At 37.0% G+C, this 14,976-nt stretch overlaps 1 protein-coding gene across 1 annotated transcript in view; it reads left to right on the plus strand.

Moving 5' to 3' along the window:
• gnas (GNAS complex locus) overlaps nt 1-14,976 on the plus strand; it is a 34,951-nt gene that overhangs the window by 2,313 nt on the left and 17,662 nt on the right. The window contains exons 2-4 of the mRNA XM_088332203.1: nt 4,184-4,256; nt 10,595-10,649; nt 11,717-11,836. Coding sequence (XP_088188329.1) covers nt 4,184-4,256; nt 10,595-10,649; nt 11,717-11,836 — 248 coding nt within the window. The remainder of the gene's footprint in view (nt 1-4,183; nt 4,257-10,594; nt 10,650-11,716; nt 11,837-14,976) is intronic.

Raw genomic sequence — 14,976 nt, forward strand, 5'->3', positions numbered from 1 at the left:
GGAATGTTAAGGGGGTAATCAGTTGGACTGAATCATCTGACTGTTTTGTCGACGTTCCCATTGTAGCGCCTTATAATCCGGTGCGCCTTATCTATGGAAGATATAGGACCAAAAACTATTTTTGGGGGGTGCGCCCTATAACCCGGTGCGCCCTATAGTGCGGAAAATACGGTAATTAAATTGTGTCATGCAAAGTTTCCCTCATCCATGGTAGATCTTCAGTATAGAGGTGAATGATACAAGCCAACTCCAGTTCACTAGCTAAAAAAAGCCTTATCTATATTGGTTGATTTCTCAGACTGTTTCATTGTATCTTCTGCCCTCATGCCACAAATACCTCATGTCTATCCACCTGTATATAGTAGTGGATGCCACAGTGCTATCCATCCACTGTAAAATTCGGACTATAGAGCGCACCTGATTATAAGCCGCACCAAGCACAGTTTTAAAGGAAAAAACATTTTGTACTTACATAAGCCGCTCCTGACTATAAGCGGCATGTGCCCAAATTGAAACTTGAGATATTTACAAAGAAAGACAGGACACAGAAAAAGTTTTTTATACGGTACCTTAACCCTTAATTGTTCCGCTGGTGGGGCGCCAGACCTATAAACAAATACATGTCTGTATGATGTCATCAATCACTGAATTACGTCATGCCACAAATCATTGGAAAGCTTAAACTCTTGGAATTCAAGAGATGACCAAAATGTACTCCAACTGGCAGCCGTTAAAAAATGCATAAATTAGCCACATTATTGAATAATTTGCGGGGTTAAATGCTTGTGGGAAAAGTAGGGGCTTATATTCAAAATTTTACTGTATAAGTAAAGTAAATCTATGCTTGTGGCAAGCCACATACCAGTGACATGAAATAAATCATCCTTTCTTTAATGTCAAAGGTTATATGCGGAAATGACATAAGAATACTTGCAAACACCATGTTAATGGGGTTATTTGTTTGTCTGTAAACAATGCCACATCTAAATAAATAATTTAAATTGCTCAAAAAATCCAACTACTCGTTCCGATCGGACTATTGCCTGTAGGTACACGTAGTCACTGATTAAAAACATTCAAGCATAAGAAAATATGAACATCTTGTGCTGAAGTGTTGATGTTCCAAAAGCTTTTTTTAAGCGCTGGGCATTCATTATGAATTAAAGGGCAGATTTTAGACAGAAAATAAATGATGTGATAATGATGCCATGACATCAAGGTAAACCTTTTATTAGTGCTCTGTCAAATAGGGATTTAAGTTGTCTTAAAATGAACCATGCTTTGTTAAATGGATCTTTCAAAATAATTCTTACAAAATTCCTAAATACAATTTGCTCTTTTGTTTATTATTTGAGCAGTATGTAAGCAGAATTTATGACTACGTAATATTACATCCAAGCCTTATTGTTCACAGTGAGAAGCGGAGCTTTCATTGACTGAGGGCCGAGAGTGTCCTCTATGCGTTAATGAGGAATTGTCAGTTTTAATTTTACTTGTTTTACTTCTGTTTAAAAGATTGGATATGATTACTTTGAATAAAGTGCACGAATTAAAGACATGTACTTACGTACAACACGCAAAGGCCTTTACCAACCAAGAACTTTTAATTATGTCACAAAGGCAAAGGACAATGCGTAATTGCCACAAAGTTTGTATTTTAACAAAAATTTGAAAGTGATCCGGCAGCACGGCGGCACAGTGGTTAGCGCGTGTGCGGCACAGTTCTGAAGTCGTGGGAACCTCCTGCGTGGGTTCAAATCGAGCTCCCGGCCTTACTGTGCGGAGTTAGTATGTTCTTCCCGTGCTTGCGTGGGTTTCCTCCGGGCACTCCGGTTTCCTCCCACATTCCAAAAACATCCATTTCAGAAGAATTGGCCGGTCCGAATTGTCCCTAGGTGTGAATGAGCGAGCGAGTGAGTTGTCTGTCTCCGTGTGCCCTGCGACTGGCTGGCAACCAGTTCAGGGTGTCCCCTACCCAATGCCCGATGATTGCTGGGACGGGCTCCAGCACCCCCACGACCCTACTGGGGATAAGCGGTGCAGCTGATGAGATGAGATGAAAGTGATCCAATGTGTATTGGGCCTAGTCAAAAATTTTGAAATGGAACTGTGCTTTTTTTTTTTTTCGTTATTGTCACACACAAAAATATATAAGGGGTTTTCCCCAGTGGTCATGTGGGGGAGCAAACCCCTATCCAAAAAAAAACACCTGGAGGGGGATGAGTGCCGCCAGGCTGTACCCGCCCAAGACACATCACAGGAAGCGGCATCCCGATTACCCAGGCAGTAAAGAGACCAGTGAACCGTGAATTAGATACTCACAGGATCCCCAAAATCCTCTAATTCATGATTCAAATAAACTGACTGAGACCGCTGAGTTACCCCGTTAATGAACATAATTCTCCTAAGTTTAACTTTTTGGATGTACCTTTATTGAAGGCGGGCATTGATTCCTATTTGAGTTTTATTATTATTATTATTATTATTATTATTATTATTAACTTGCAAATAATCTTGACGTTTGAAGTTCTAGAATGACTTCAACAGCCACATGCTGTGCTGTGTGCATTTTTACTTTCGAAAAATAATATTCAAATAAGTCCCACAGTATAAGGACTTACCCCGCTTATAAGATTGAACTGGTCGACTAACTTGACAAATTAGATTAAGCTATTTCTGTCTAGTTATAAAAACAGATCTGAACATTTCATTTCCCGCTTTACTTGATTAGCTCTGGGTCCCCATCTCAATACATGGGATATTTGTTGTTGAAGAAACGTCACTCAGATGTTTTTTTTTTTTTTTTTAACTTTTAATACCTTAAACACTTGTTTATTTTTATTTTTCGGAAAAACACCCACTGCAGTGAGTACAAAGTAATTGATTTCTACGTTTTCCTTCTGCCTTCTGGATTGAGGAATTATTTTCTTTACAAATTGACATAACCTAACTCTATATTCCACTGGTTGAGTACACTTACGATGGAATAGTGTGTTTTGAAGCTGTCACAATTTGGAAGGATAAAGTGCATTTTGCGGACTATTTGTTCTGATGATTCCTCTTAAACTAAAAACAACCGAATACATCTTCTGTACATCCTTATAACAATATGGAATTACAAGTTCTGAGAAAAGATACATTTATTTTCCTTGCTACTGTTGGTTAAAAATAAGCCAATGTGGGTATATTTAAACTTAACAGTCCACAGATATTTGCAATCATCAATAAATAAACATTGTTCTGTAAATCCAATAGTAGTTCACACATGTGACCATGTGAGTTGTTGTAGTTTGTAATGGACTTTTATTGTGGTTCTTTCGCATGTTTTTGCGATGCAATGTGTTGCTGTTAAGTTTCAGACCGATGAACACCATCAATTGGCTTCTTAACATCTGGTATTACTGTCTCTGCAGCATAGGAAAGGAAATTAAGAAGGGAGAAACAAAGAGCTGACATTGTGACTTATGGTCATCTGTCATTTCAGAACATGATGTTAGGAGTCGAGTTGGGATGAGTAGAAGCCTCCTTCCTGAGCCATAAAAGAGCTCTATTACCCAGGCATTGGGAAAGATCTTGTACTGTAGGTCTTGCATGTATAAAATTTGAAGACATGTTTAATACCTAAAAGACACATGGTGCACAAGACTTTTTTTCAGGCGAATGTATATTACACTTGTCACCTACTGATTACAATTAACCGTCTGGAGAAGTTTGCAGCAACAATCTTTCACCACATTGTACCATCATAAGAATGGTTTATTTCCATTTCAAAACTAGTTTATTTCTATTTCAAATCTATATTATTTTCACTTTTGAAAAAGTCTCTAAAAACACTTAAGCACCCTTGCATATAAAAACAGGCACAACTCTCCATTGTCCATGATTTAAAATCGTTTATAAACGAGTGCAGTGTATTTGGTACCAACTTGACAAAAGTACTCTGTCCCCAATAATGGCATTTCAGAAGTTGAGAAATTAATATCTTAATTTTACTACTATTATTGTGTCAGTTCTGCTGTGGTAATTCTGCCCTAGCCTGTAGATTGCCTTGAAAAACGATGCATTATACGAAATGTCCCATTTTTCCTGCCCATAACCCCATAATATTAACAATCAAGTGCTTTTTGTTTATTGTGTTGTAATGTCAATCTATCCCATCAACATTCAATTCTCTGTCATTTAGGGGCTGGTGAGTCAGGAAAGAGCACAATTGTGAAACAGATGAGGATCCTCCATGTCAACGGCTTCAATGCAGAGTGAGTACAATATTAGTGTGCAGAGCAAAACCTGCTGAGCACTCTAGTTGTGAATCATAGGTCTGTTTCTTTTTATTGCGCATTACTGACATCTTTTAATCTTGTCTACAATAGTGGCTATACATCTATTTTTATTTTATATACAGTGGAACCTCGGTTCTGGACCATAATCCGTTCCAGAACCCTGTTCGAAAACCGATTTGTTCGATCCCCGAAATCATTTTTCCCATTAAAAATAATGTAAATCGTTTTAATCCGTTTCAACACCCTGAATGTTGGGCTCCGTTCCAACACCCTGAATGTTTACCTTGAATGTTCAACGTAAACATAAAGCTAACCCAGGCTAATCGTACGTACGAAAGATTACGCTAACATGAACGTGTAAAAATAAAAAAAATCATGTCGTTTACAAGTTATTTAGCACCCGGGTCTCCACAACAAGTGGTGAGCAGTTCATAGGAAAGGGGGCTCCGTTCCAACACCCTGAAAGTTGGGCTCCGTTCCAACACCCTGAATGTTTACCTTGAATGTTCAACGTAAACATAAAGCTAACCCAGGCTAATCGTACGTTCGCATTATCGTAATCTTCCGTACGAAAGATTACGCTAACATGAACGTGTAAAAATAAGAATAAAAAAGGATAAAGAAAAGAATTATGAATAGAATCTCTTACCTTTGTGGTGGTCAGCAGAAGGCGCAGGTGGACAGTCGGGTATTCCCTAGCAAGATCAGACACTCGCACACCTCCCCCATATTTTTCTATTATTTCTTTCTTAAATGCAATAGTTGTACGCACTACTTTTCTTTTTTCACCTGTAGCAACTTTGCTGCTTGCACTGACTTTCTTCGGAGCCATAATTAGGGGCTAAAACACTTCGTACACCTATATTAAAAGCGAAAGCAAAACGAAGCACGTCCGCACGCGATAACAGTTTACACGAAAAGAGCCATCTACACCGGTACACCGCTCAGCATCGCACCCTAGCGTACCGGCGTTCGAACCCCGATTTTTTGATCGAACAGCAAAGCAAGAATTTGTCAAAATTTTTGGTCAGACTCCGATTTGTTCGAACCGAGAGGCGTTCGAAAACCGAGGTTCCACCGTACAGTAAAATACCATATTTCTCCGGACTATAAAGTGGCTTTTTTTTTTTTAATATGTAGTTTTGCCGGGGGCGCAACTTATACTCAAGTGATAGTTATATGTGAAATTATTATATCATTGAGCTTTAATTTTTTTATTACTGGTAATTTATATAATGTATATAAATTCACATGTTATTTTCACACTTTACCGCAAGAGAGCACTCTAGGCCTGTGTTGATAATTTTAACCATTACTTGTTGTGGGTGAATATTTTTCGAACCAGAAAAGGAAGCGCTTATTGTCCTGAGTTAAGGGAGTTGTATGATGAATATTTAATTGGATGATTTAATTTTAACTGTTGATATGTTTTATCGTGACTCAAGTATTTGAGCGTGTCTAAGATATGCATGTACGTTTGTTGTCCGTATTTACCGTGTTCTCCATTTTATTTTTTATTTAAATTTTATTTTAAGATGAAAAGTATGTTTTTGTGGTTGGTTTTTATCAAATAAAATTCCCCCCAAAATTAGACTTATACTCCATGTGCGACTTGTATACGTTTTTCCTTCTTAATTATGGATCTTTTGGATGGTGCGACTAAAAATCTTAAGAGACTTAGCCTCAAAAAGACCGTACTTAAGGACTTTCTCCCACGTCGTCCTAGAACACCACTTCATTGCTCAGAGCCAAAAAGGATGACATTATTAACTGAAATAAAAATAACAGCATTGATTCAATTAAAAGTTGCTCTAAAAATCAAGGTGTCACATGCTTACCTCAAACTGTTGGGCCACAAAAGGGCAGGGTTGGTTAGGGTTACTTTAACTTGATTACTTTCAATTCCTTTTGGATTACTCCAATACCAAATATGCTAATAAAAGACAAAACTACTAAAAAACTAAATATGAATAAAATTATGACTCACAACACGTGGTAAGCTTTCTCTCCTGGCTTTGATCTCCGGCAAAACTAACATAAAATGCGACAGAAACAAAATGAAAATAAATCCAAACAGCTTGCCAACATCATTTTTGCCGTTCCATGTATTCCGTTACTTTCCAGGCCTGCACAAAATTTAGTAATTTTATTAATATTTAGTTTCTTTTGTCTTTTATTAGCATATTTGGTATTGGAGTCATCCAAAAGTAATTGAAAGTAATCAAGTTAAAGTAACCCTACCCAACCCTGCAAAAGGGTTCGTTGGTATTGATTTGAAGTTAGTTAGTTAAAAGTGGCAGCACGGCGGCGCAGTGGTTAGCGTGTGTGCGGCACAGTTCTGAGGTCATGAGATCGAATCTCCTGTGTGTAGTTTGCATGTTCTCCCCATGCTTGTGTTGGTTTCCTCCGGGCACACCGGTTTCCTCCCACATTCCAAAAAAAGCAAGTTAGGTTAATTGGTCGGTCCGAATTGTCCCTAGGTGTGAATGAGCGAGTGAATTGTCTGTCCCTGTGTGCCCTGCGACTGGCTGGCAACCAGTTGAGGGTGTCCCCTGCCCACTGCCTGAAGATAGCTGGGATGGGCTCCCGCAGCTCGCGACCCTACTGAGGATAAGCGGTGCAGATAAAAGCTTGGATAATGGATGATGGTATGCAACCATGGTCTCTTTCCATCCTCGAGTCTCGTGAATCCAGCGGTGTAAAATATTTACTCCAAGCGACACGAAAATGCGCACAGCTAAAAATAAATTCCCCTGAAAATCATCTCTGCGTCAATGGACGTAACTTGTTGCTAGCTGTCTGCTTAGTCCCAAAAATCCCATTTACAAATAAACAGACTTGTAAAATACTTTTCTATGGCCGTTAGCCTCTAAAGTTTTGATTGACATATTTTTCAGACAATTGCAGGCTTTGTTTCACGGTCCACACCCCGCATTAGCCTTTACAGGCTTGTATTGCTAAAAAGGATAACACCTCTTTTACCTCTGTAAAACTTCAGCCAATAGTGACCGATTCAAATGATGATTGACACTTTGCTGGCCAATGAAATTCGGAATAAATCGATGTCCCTAAAATAAGTGTGCGGAACGCCTTTAAGGATTCATTTGCACGTGCAAGTGTGCATAATAGTGATGAAGATGGGTGAAAATAAATTGAAACTTTTACAACTCTTTCACAATGTCTAAAAAATTGGCTGAAGTAAAATAAACATTTGCGAAGATTTTAGTGTTGCAAACTGGTCGTCGCCAAAAGGCCACTTTTGGAAACGCCTAAACCTACCATTAGAAAAATGTGTGAAATACAATGTTTAGTTTGTCAGATTGTGATCAAATTTGACAAGGTACAAGGTAAGGTTTTAAGCTATCGTCTCACCTGATTTCCAGCTAAGATGCCCATGCTACACTCATCAGCAGGCATTTAATTGCAACAAATTCAGGCGAGAATAAAAGTCTTCCATATCTGTGTGTTCTAATAAGATTACGACATGTTATTAGCATTTGCAGTGATTATTTCAGTTTGGGAGGAAACTTCAGAGTCGTCCCTTTCACAAGAGACCAAATCCGTCCATATTCACCAAATGATTCAAGAACGGCCTTCAATTTACTTTGTGTGCATCTTGGATGTGGATTTTAGACAAATTTTACTCGAACATTAAGGGGTTAAGTCAAACATATTTTAACACAGTTGGACTCTCCAAAAATAGCTATGACAGTACAAGAGCTTAAAAATACTTTTTGCAGATCTAATTCACCCCCCACCCCATTTTTCAAATATATTTTTGTGGTTCCTATTTTTGTATTGCCACAATTGCATGTCAAAAAAAGCGATATATTGCAATAGCGGTATTGGAATTCCAGCCCAACACAAAACAGTGGGTATCACAAATGATCGCACAGTTTACATAACCGTTTGTCTTGGACTGCTGAAATATTTTCCAGTACCATACTGGTTTGGGAACATAGCAGTGTTAACAATAGAAGGTCTTAGGCCACAGCCCGGCCCGAAATTTGGCCAAAAACACCCCTCCTCACAAATAAATGATGAAAATTCAGATTTGCTACGAGCTTGGTCCCTCAAATTAAGTTAATTGGTTAGGTTCGGGCTGGTTCGGGTTTTAAAAGCCGTGGGCCTGGTACGGGCTTGATTTTTATTTATTTATTTTCTAATATATATTTTTTAAGGACTTTCTTACCTCTAAATGATAACCAACCCTGTTTACTAATTTGAACAAAACAGGCTTCTGAATCAGATATAATGTCTTAAACTAAGACAAGTTGTCTTTTCCAAGTTTGTAATTTCAAATTTGCACCCAAGGCAGAAAAGCATATGACCTAGCGCATGACTCCACAACACTGAGCTGTGTGTGCACACTGGCCATGAATATTCGAGACTGTGACTGGCTTTATTAACCTTACTCCCAAATGCATGGGGAATGATCACTTACGGGCAGATTTGTGATGTTGCTCGGATTAACAACACGGTTTCATGGTTTGAGCATCTGGTCCAAAGTTATAGTTTAGATTGTGAAAACGTTCTTGTGGCGTTTTGGTTTTTATGTGTTGTTTTTCACAGGATTAATATTTACTTTTTTTTTTGTAATCAAAGCTTTTTTTGTAGTATTTAAATATGATCTTGATCTTTGATTAATAAAATTTAGCTCTGCCCGCCCACCTTCTTCCTTCTTTATTGTTCATGGTAATCTGTTAAAATGGGTAATATATTTTGACTTTTTTTTATTTCAAAACTAATCTTTGGAGTATATAAATGTGAAGAAATAGAAGACTATAGTACTGCCATATGCCTCTTCTCCCTTTATTGCTTATGGCATTCTGTTAAAAATAATAAATGGGGGCTGGTAGTTATGAAAGTATCAATACTTCAATACCACCTTGTTAACTTACCAATCTGCATAAGGGAAGATAAAGATGATTTATCAGCATTGTATACGCCAAGGGGAAGCAGTTTCTAAATGTTGCTGCTAATAATTTAATATTCAAGGTGCTGTGCAGCTTTCACTCAGTGAAGACAAACCAAAAGCTTTTGCCAAGTCATGTTCTTTTTTGATTAATTAAGATGACACTACAAACCCAATGTATGTACACACTGAAAATACTTTGTTATAATTGAAAATATGTGCAACAAATGAAAACGTTTACAAAACGTATTTACAATAAATAAGGTTTTCAAGTTGATCATTCAAATGTTAATCTTACTCAAAAAAATTAATTTACTGTGTTAATATTTATCTTTATTGTAGTATATCGACCAGGGTCAGTGACTGAATTAATGTCTTCCAGGACGCCCGGGGCAGGCATCTTTTACGTCAGGCGTACAATTTACAAAACGTCTCCGCCCGGGCGGCCGCCAACTTTTTCAAGAGAAAACTAAAAATAATAATAATAATAATAAAATATATATATATATATATATATATTTTTTTTTTTTTTTTTTTTTTTCCCAAATCAAACGTTTGCTTTATTCAAATTTCAAAATCCTCGTTAGGTTTGTAAATTTCGGAATTTCGTTTGGCAATTTGGATACTTGGCAGCCGATCAGAAGCCTGCATCGAATAAATACGTGCCTTTCGGACTTTCCCAGGCCTGATAAGTTTATGCATTTGCATTTCATTTTCCAAAGTAGATGCACAGAGAACACAAGAAAAATTGATTAGTGGTGAGGAATCAAGCCAAAACCTCAGCCGCAGAAGAAATATTGAAAAGAAGCTAACAAAATTGATGACGCTGCAAAACTTAAATGCACATTAAGAGCATCGCGGAAAGAGGAGTTCACGTGGCCTGAGCAGACGACGCAACACAAACATTGCATGAATGAAGATGAGTAAATACAGGTACATACTGATGGCAGATGGAAAACAGTGATGTCATATACATGCAATGAATGTTATAAGTACATTTATAAAAAACTTATTTTTAAAGTGTTGTTCTGTTATATAAATAAATGTAAATGTTCTGCATTTATATAGCGCTTTTCAAGTCAATGAAGACCTCTCAAAGCGCTTTACAATATGCTTCACACTTTTCCCTTTTACACACTAACCGTGACTTAATACTTTGCAACAATTGTTTTTTTTTTGCGGGGGATTAGTCGTCTTATTGTGTTTCAAGTTGTCAAAAATGGGGCTGGCAACTCTATGGCTGGGCAGGCAACTTTTCAGAGTTGTCTGCCCTGGTGTCGGGTAACTTTTTGTCATGAGTTTCAGACACTGCCAGAGTGATTTTAATTTACTCTGTATTTACGGTGGAAGTTTTTTGATAGTTGTCATATATTAACCTTCACATTTGTGTCTGTTTCAGAGAGAAAAAGCAAAAAATTCACGATATAAAAAACAATATTAAAGAGGCCATTGAGGTGAGTGCTCTAAAACATTTGAAAAGCGTCATATAGTGTGTTTGGATTCATCCTCCAAATGGGTTGCTTGGATTGATTGAATACCGCTCGCTCCTTTAGAGAGCACACAAGTCTTCATTTGTACTAACTCTGAAGTGTAGTAATACAATATCTTTAAAAGATACACATGCTCTCATTCATTGGCAATTTTACCTCTTAATGCAGAAAAAAATGCAAAAATAAACAAGAGCAGTTTTCAGAAATGCTTCAAGTTGTGTTGATAATGGGTTTGGAATCACATAACCCATTCAAGATGGTGACATCGGTTGCATACCGCATTCTCGCGACTTCAAGGCGAAAATAAGTTTTCTGCAGGCACATCATTTAAGTACAGGAAAGGGCAATGTGCTTGAGCAGTAATGCATGCTAAAAAAGACAGCATGCCGATGTGGAAAAGTGCTGTCGCGATTTATCACCAGCTTTCACTGTTGTCGAAAGTTGCCACGGTAACAAACACACCCTGGACTGTCATCATTTTGGGAGGAATAATTTTTCTTCCTGATGGGCATCTGAAATGTTTTCAGGCGTCACTGTAGTGTTTAGTATTTAAAGCTCATGCATTGTGGAAAAGATTGTGCAGTTTTACCCTGTGCTCTGCACACAAACTGAATTTTGGCTTTTGTGCCGCGCCATTTTCTTCCATAAAGTGCCACGCACAACAGCCACCAAAAGCCAAATGCTGATTTCCAGTGGTGACTCTCACGGTTAGTGGCAGGTGTTTTCAGGGTTTTACTAGTTGTTTTTTATCTAACCCTAACATAATTTTCCAGTCTCCAAAAATCAATTTCAAGCTAATAACAGAAACACAAATATCTGTTTAGCTAGATCTAATGACCCAAAGTTCAAACAAGTTAAAACAATATTTTCATATTGGCACTGATAATTTCACTGCCAATGAGTAGATATTATAATGAATTAAAACTCCCATTGTTGTCATGTGCACACTTTGAAACATTCAACTATTACTGCTTTTTCACATTCGTATAGAATTTATATGGAATATTGATTGCCTCCTGGTGTATTGACAGACAATAGTGACAGCAATGAGCACTCTGACGCCACCAGTGCAGTTGGCCAGTCCCGACAACCGGCACCGTATTGATTACATCCTCAACCTTGTCAATCAGAAGGATTTTGACTTTCCTGTTGTGAGTATTATTATGCACTACAATCACAAACATCTTATCAAATTTTGACCACTGAACCTTGGGAAAAAGAGCCGTACAATTTTTGAATTGTATATAGATTGTTTTTACCCTTACCTGGTGTTGGTAAATATTGAACTAAACAAAAGTTTCAGAGGTCCAACTCCTAAAAAGTTGCTATTGCCTGCACAAGATGGTGGCAAGTTTATTTTTCTTAAATTATATTTAATATTTTGATAATAAAGCTCCTTGACTCACATGAACACAATAAGCAGAACTATTTTAAGCTCTGGCAGAAAAAGCAGTGAACACAAGTTAAAAACGTTATATATTTTTTTTTAAATGTGTAATTAATATATATATATATATATATATATATATATATATATATATATGCTGATTGTGTTCATGTGAGTCAAGGGGATTTATTACCAGCTCAGTAGCCTAGATGGTAGTGTGCCTGCTTTGAGACTGGGAGGTCGCTGGTTCGCGCCTCGGCCGAGACATATCTAATTGGTATAATGGCGGCGCCCTCTGTTGGCTGCGGCTGCATCGACTCGCTACAACGGGTCAGGTGTATCGACATTTCGTTCTGTGTACATTGTTACAAAGAATGACAATACAAAGGAAATTATTATTATTATATAAATAATAACTGTTTTTTTGGGGAGGGGGAATGTGCGACCATCTTGTGTCGGCAATAGGAACTTTTTATGAGTAAGGCCTCTATTACTTTTGTTCGGTTCACTCTATTTACCAACAGGGAGTAAAGAAATACTTTGAACCAGAGACGGGGAATCCAGCCTGGATAAGAAACACCAGATAAGTTTTCATGGATTAAAAAAAAACCCATTATTCTTATACCAGAGGACAGAGGGATGTTTTCAAAGAGAGAAGATATAAAAATTGTCGTTATCTAAGTGACTTGCTTTGACCGTCACAGAGGCGTTTAACTTGGTCTTTGTCATTATTTTGAGTGTTCGGTGTCAAGCAGAGACAAAGAGATCTTTGTGCATCTACAAGTATAAGCAGCTTTCCAATGGTAAATGTCGCCATTTATCTGGTGATAATCCCTTGACAATTAGTCATAAACACTGAGGTGTGCTAATGATCATTGAATAATCCTCAGGAGGCCCTCATTTTTTCTGTAGGATTTTCTCATTAGTTGATTGTCCTTGCCAAGAGACGTTAAAATCAAGTGACACTTTTGGGACTCTTCTTTCTCGTATTGTTTTTTGTTTTTTACAAAGACAATTATTTCAAAGTTTATAAACGTTACACTATCAAGTATGTACTGACTCAACAAGGGGATTATCCGTGCCAATATTCGCCTTTGTATTTTTTTAAGAATCAAAGGGCTCAAACCCATATCTAGATACGAGATCTATTTAAACTTGGGTTCACTATTTTTTTTTTTTCAATGTTCAATTAACATTTAATGTTGCAGTGCTGACTCAGTGAATCGTTGCATTCTTCTGCACCTTTTTTTTGTTTTAGGTTAAAACTAAGATAGGTAAAAATGTACCATTCCAAACTTTTTGCAATGAAATTCTAGAAATCAACAGGGATCTAAGTGCGTTAATGTTTTCCTAAAGTGTCAAGGCTGATGACCTTTTGGAAAACCTTTGTCATAAAGATAATTGGGTAAGATAAAATGTTTTTAAATGCCTTTAATAATTAAGTAATGTTAAGAATTTATTATTTCAAGAATCTATTCACCAATGTTTTTGCTATTAGTCAAAATTATAAATTATCATCATCCTTGACCTGTTCATCTGTATCAGAATTAACCTGAAAAAATTTAGACATATGCTAAAGGCACTTTAAGAAAACATTTTGAAATGTTTAAACACCAAGGGCTTATATCGCACGAAAACTGACAAAATTGGAGGTTCCTTTCGTTTCATTTCTTTCGCTGAATTTTAAATATAACATGCAAAGTCTGATTCTGGAATAATAGGCTGTCACTCCTGGGTAAAGTGAATATAAGACTAGATTGAGCATTTTTGTTGTGGCTGCCGCAAGCACATGACCATAAAAGAATTCTGTGTTGTTAAACACATGATGAATCTTCTGTTATGCAGAGCCGCTCTTAGAAAATAGTGGCCCATGTGTCTGATAGAGCTGCAACTAACGACTATTTTAACAGTTGACTAGTTAATGACTATTGAAACGATTAGTCAAAATATCGGATGATTTTTTTTCTTTTAGCCAGAAATTTGTTATTTATGTGGAAAATCATAATATACATAAGAAAAATGGGTAAAATTAAAATATATCTTTAATTGAAAATACTGTGGATTAGTACAAATGAATAAATAAAAATGTGCTTAAACAAATTAGGCACATTGTTCAGGCATTAGGGACATACATTTATAGATAAACCTCCATTTTAGGGACAGGCAAATAAATAATAAATAAAAATGCAGTTAACATTTATTATCCCTGTAAATTAAGAAAAGGCTCATTAGCAGCAGTAGAACATTTTTTATGTGTATTCATATCTTTTTATTGTGAAATACATGCGTATAAAATATACAATGCTTGTTCTCAAAACCATATTGGCTTGAACCTTACTTGATTCTGACAGAAGCGAGACAAACACCTTTTAATTTGATTGTCCGACCTGCTTGCTTTTTAAATGTTTGTGCATCACCGAGGTACTGCCTTGCTAAGCAAGGTCTACTTTGCAAACTTTGCAAGTAGTCATTTTATTTACCGAATGAAGGCTAAAATGCTCCTAAACTTTGTTGATGCTGCCATTTGTGTATGTTTGTTACCGCTACACAGAGAGACACTGCTGCGCATAAGCAACTCTCAGCAGAAATATTTTTCTTTTAGATATGATTCACTCTGTTGGAAAAACCTTTCTTAACGACAATAGCCCGCAATGGTGTTCATTGTCGACTATTTTGTTATGGATTTTTGTCAAAATTGTCTACTCAACACTGACCATTTATTTGCCGTAACAAAGAAAAATGGAATAATTGAAACTACTACCGTATGTTCACGACGGTAAAGTGCACATGAGAATATTAGATTTTCTTCAAAATGTGAGGTGTGCCATATAGTACAGTGCATCCTGTGTGTGTATTTGTATGTGCATGTATGTCGTTGTTTCAAGATGTATCTAGTAGAGGACA

This window comes from Urocampus carinirostris, chromosome 3 (assembly GCF_059441175.1).
Source record: "Urocampus carinirostris isolate Australia breed hairy pipefish chromosome 3, RoL_Ucar_1.0, whole genome shotgun sequence".
Lineage (NCBI taxonomy): Eukaryota > Metazoa > Chordata > Actinopteri > Syngnathiformes > Syngnathidae > Urocampus > Urocampus carinirostris.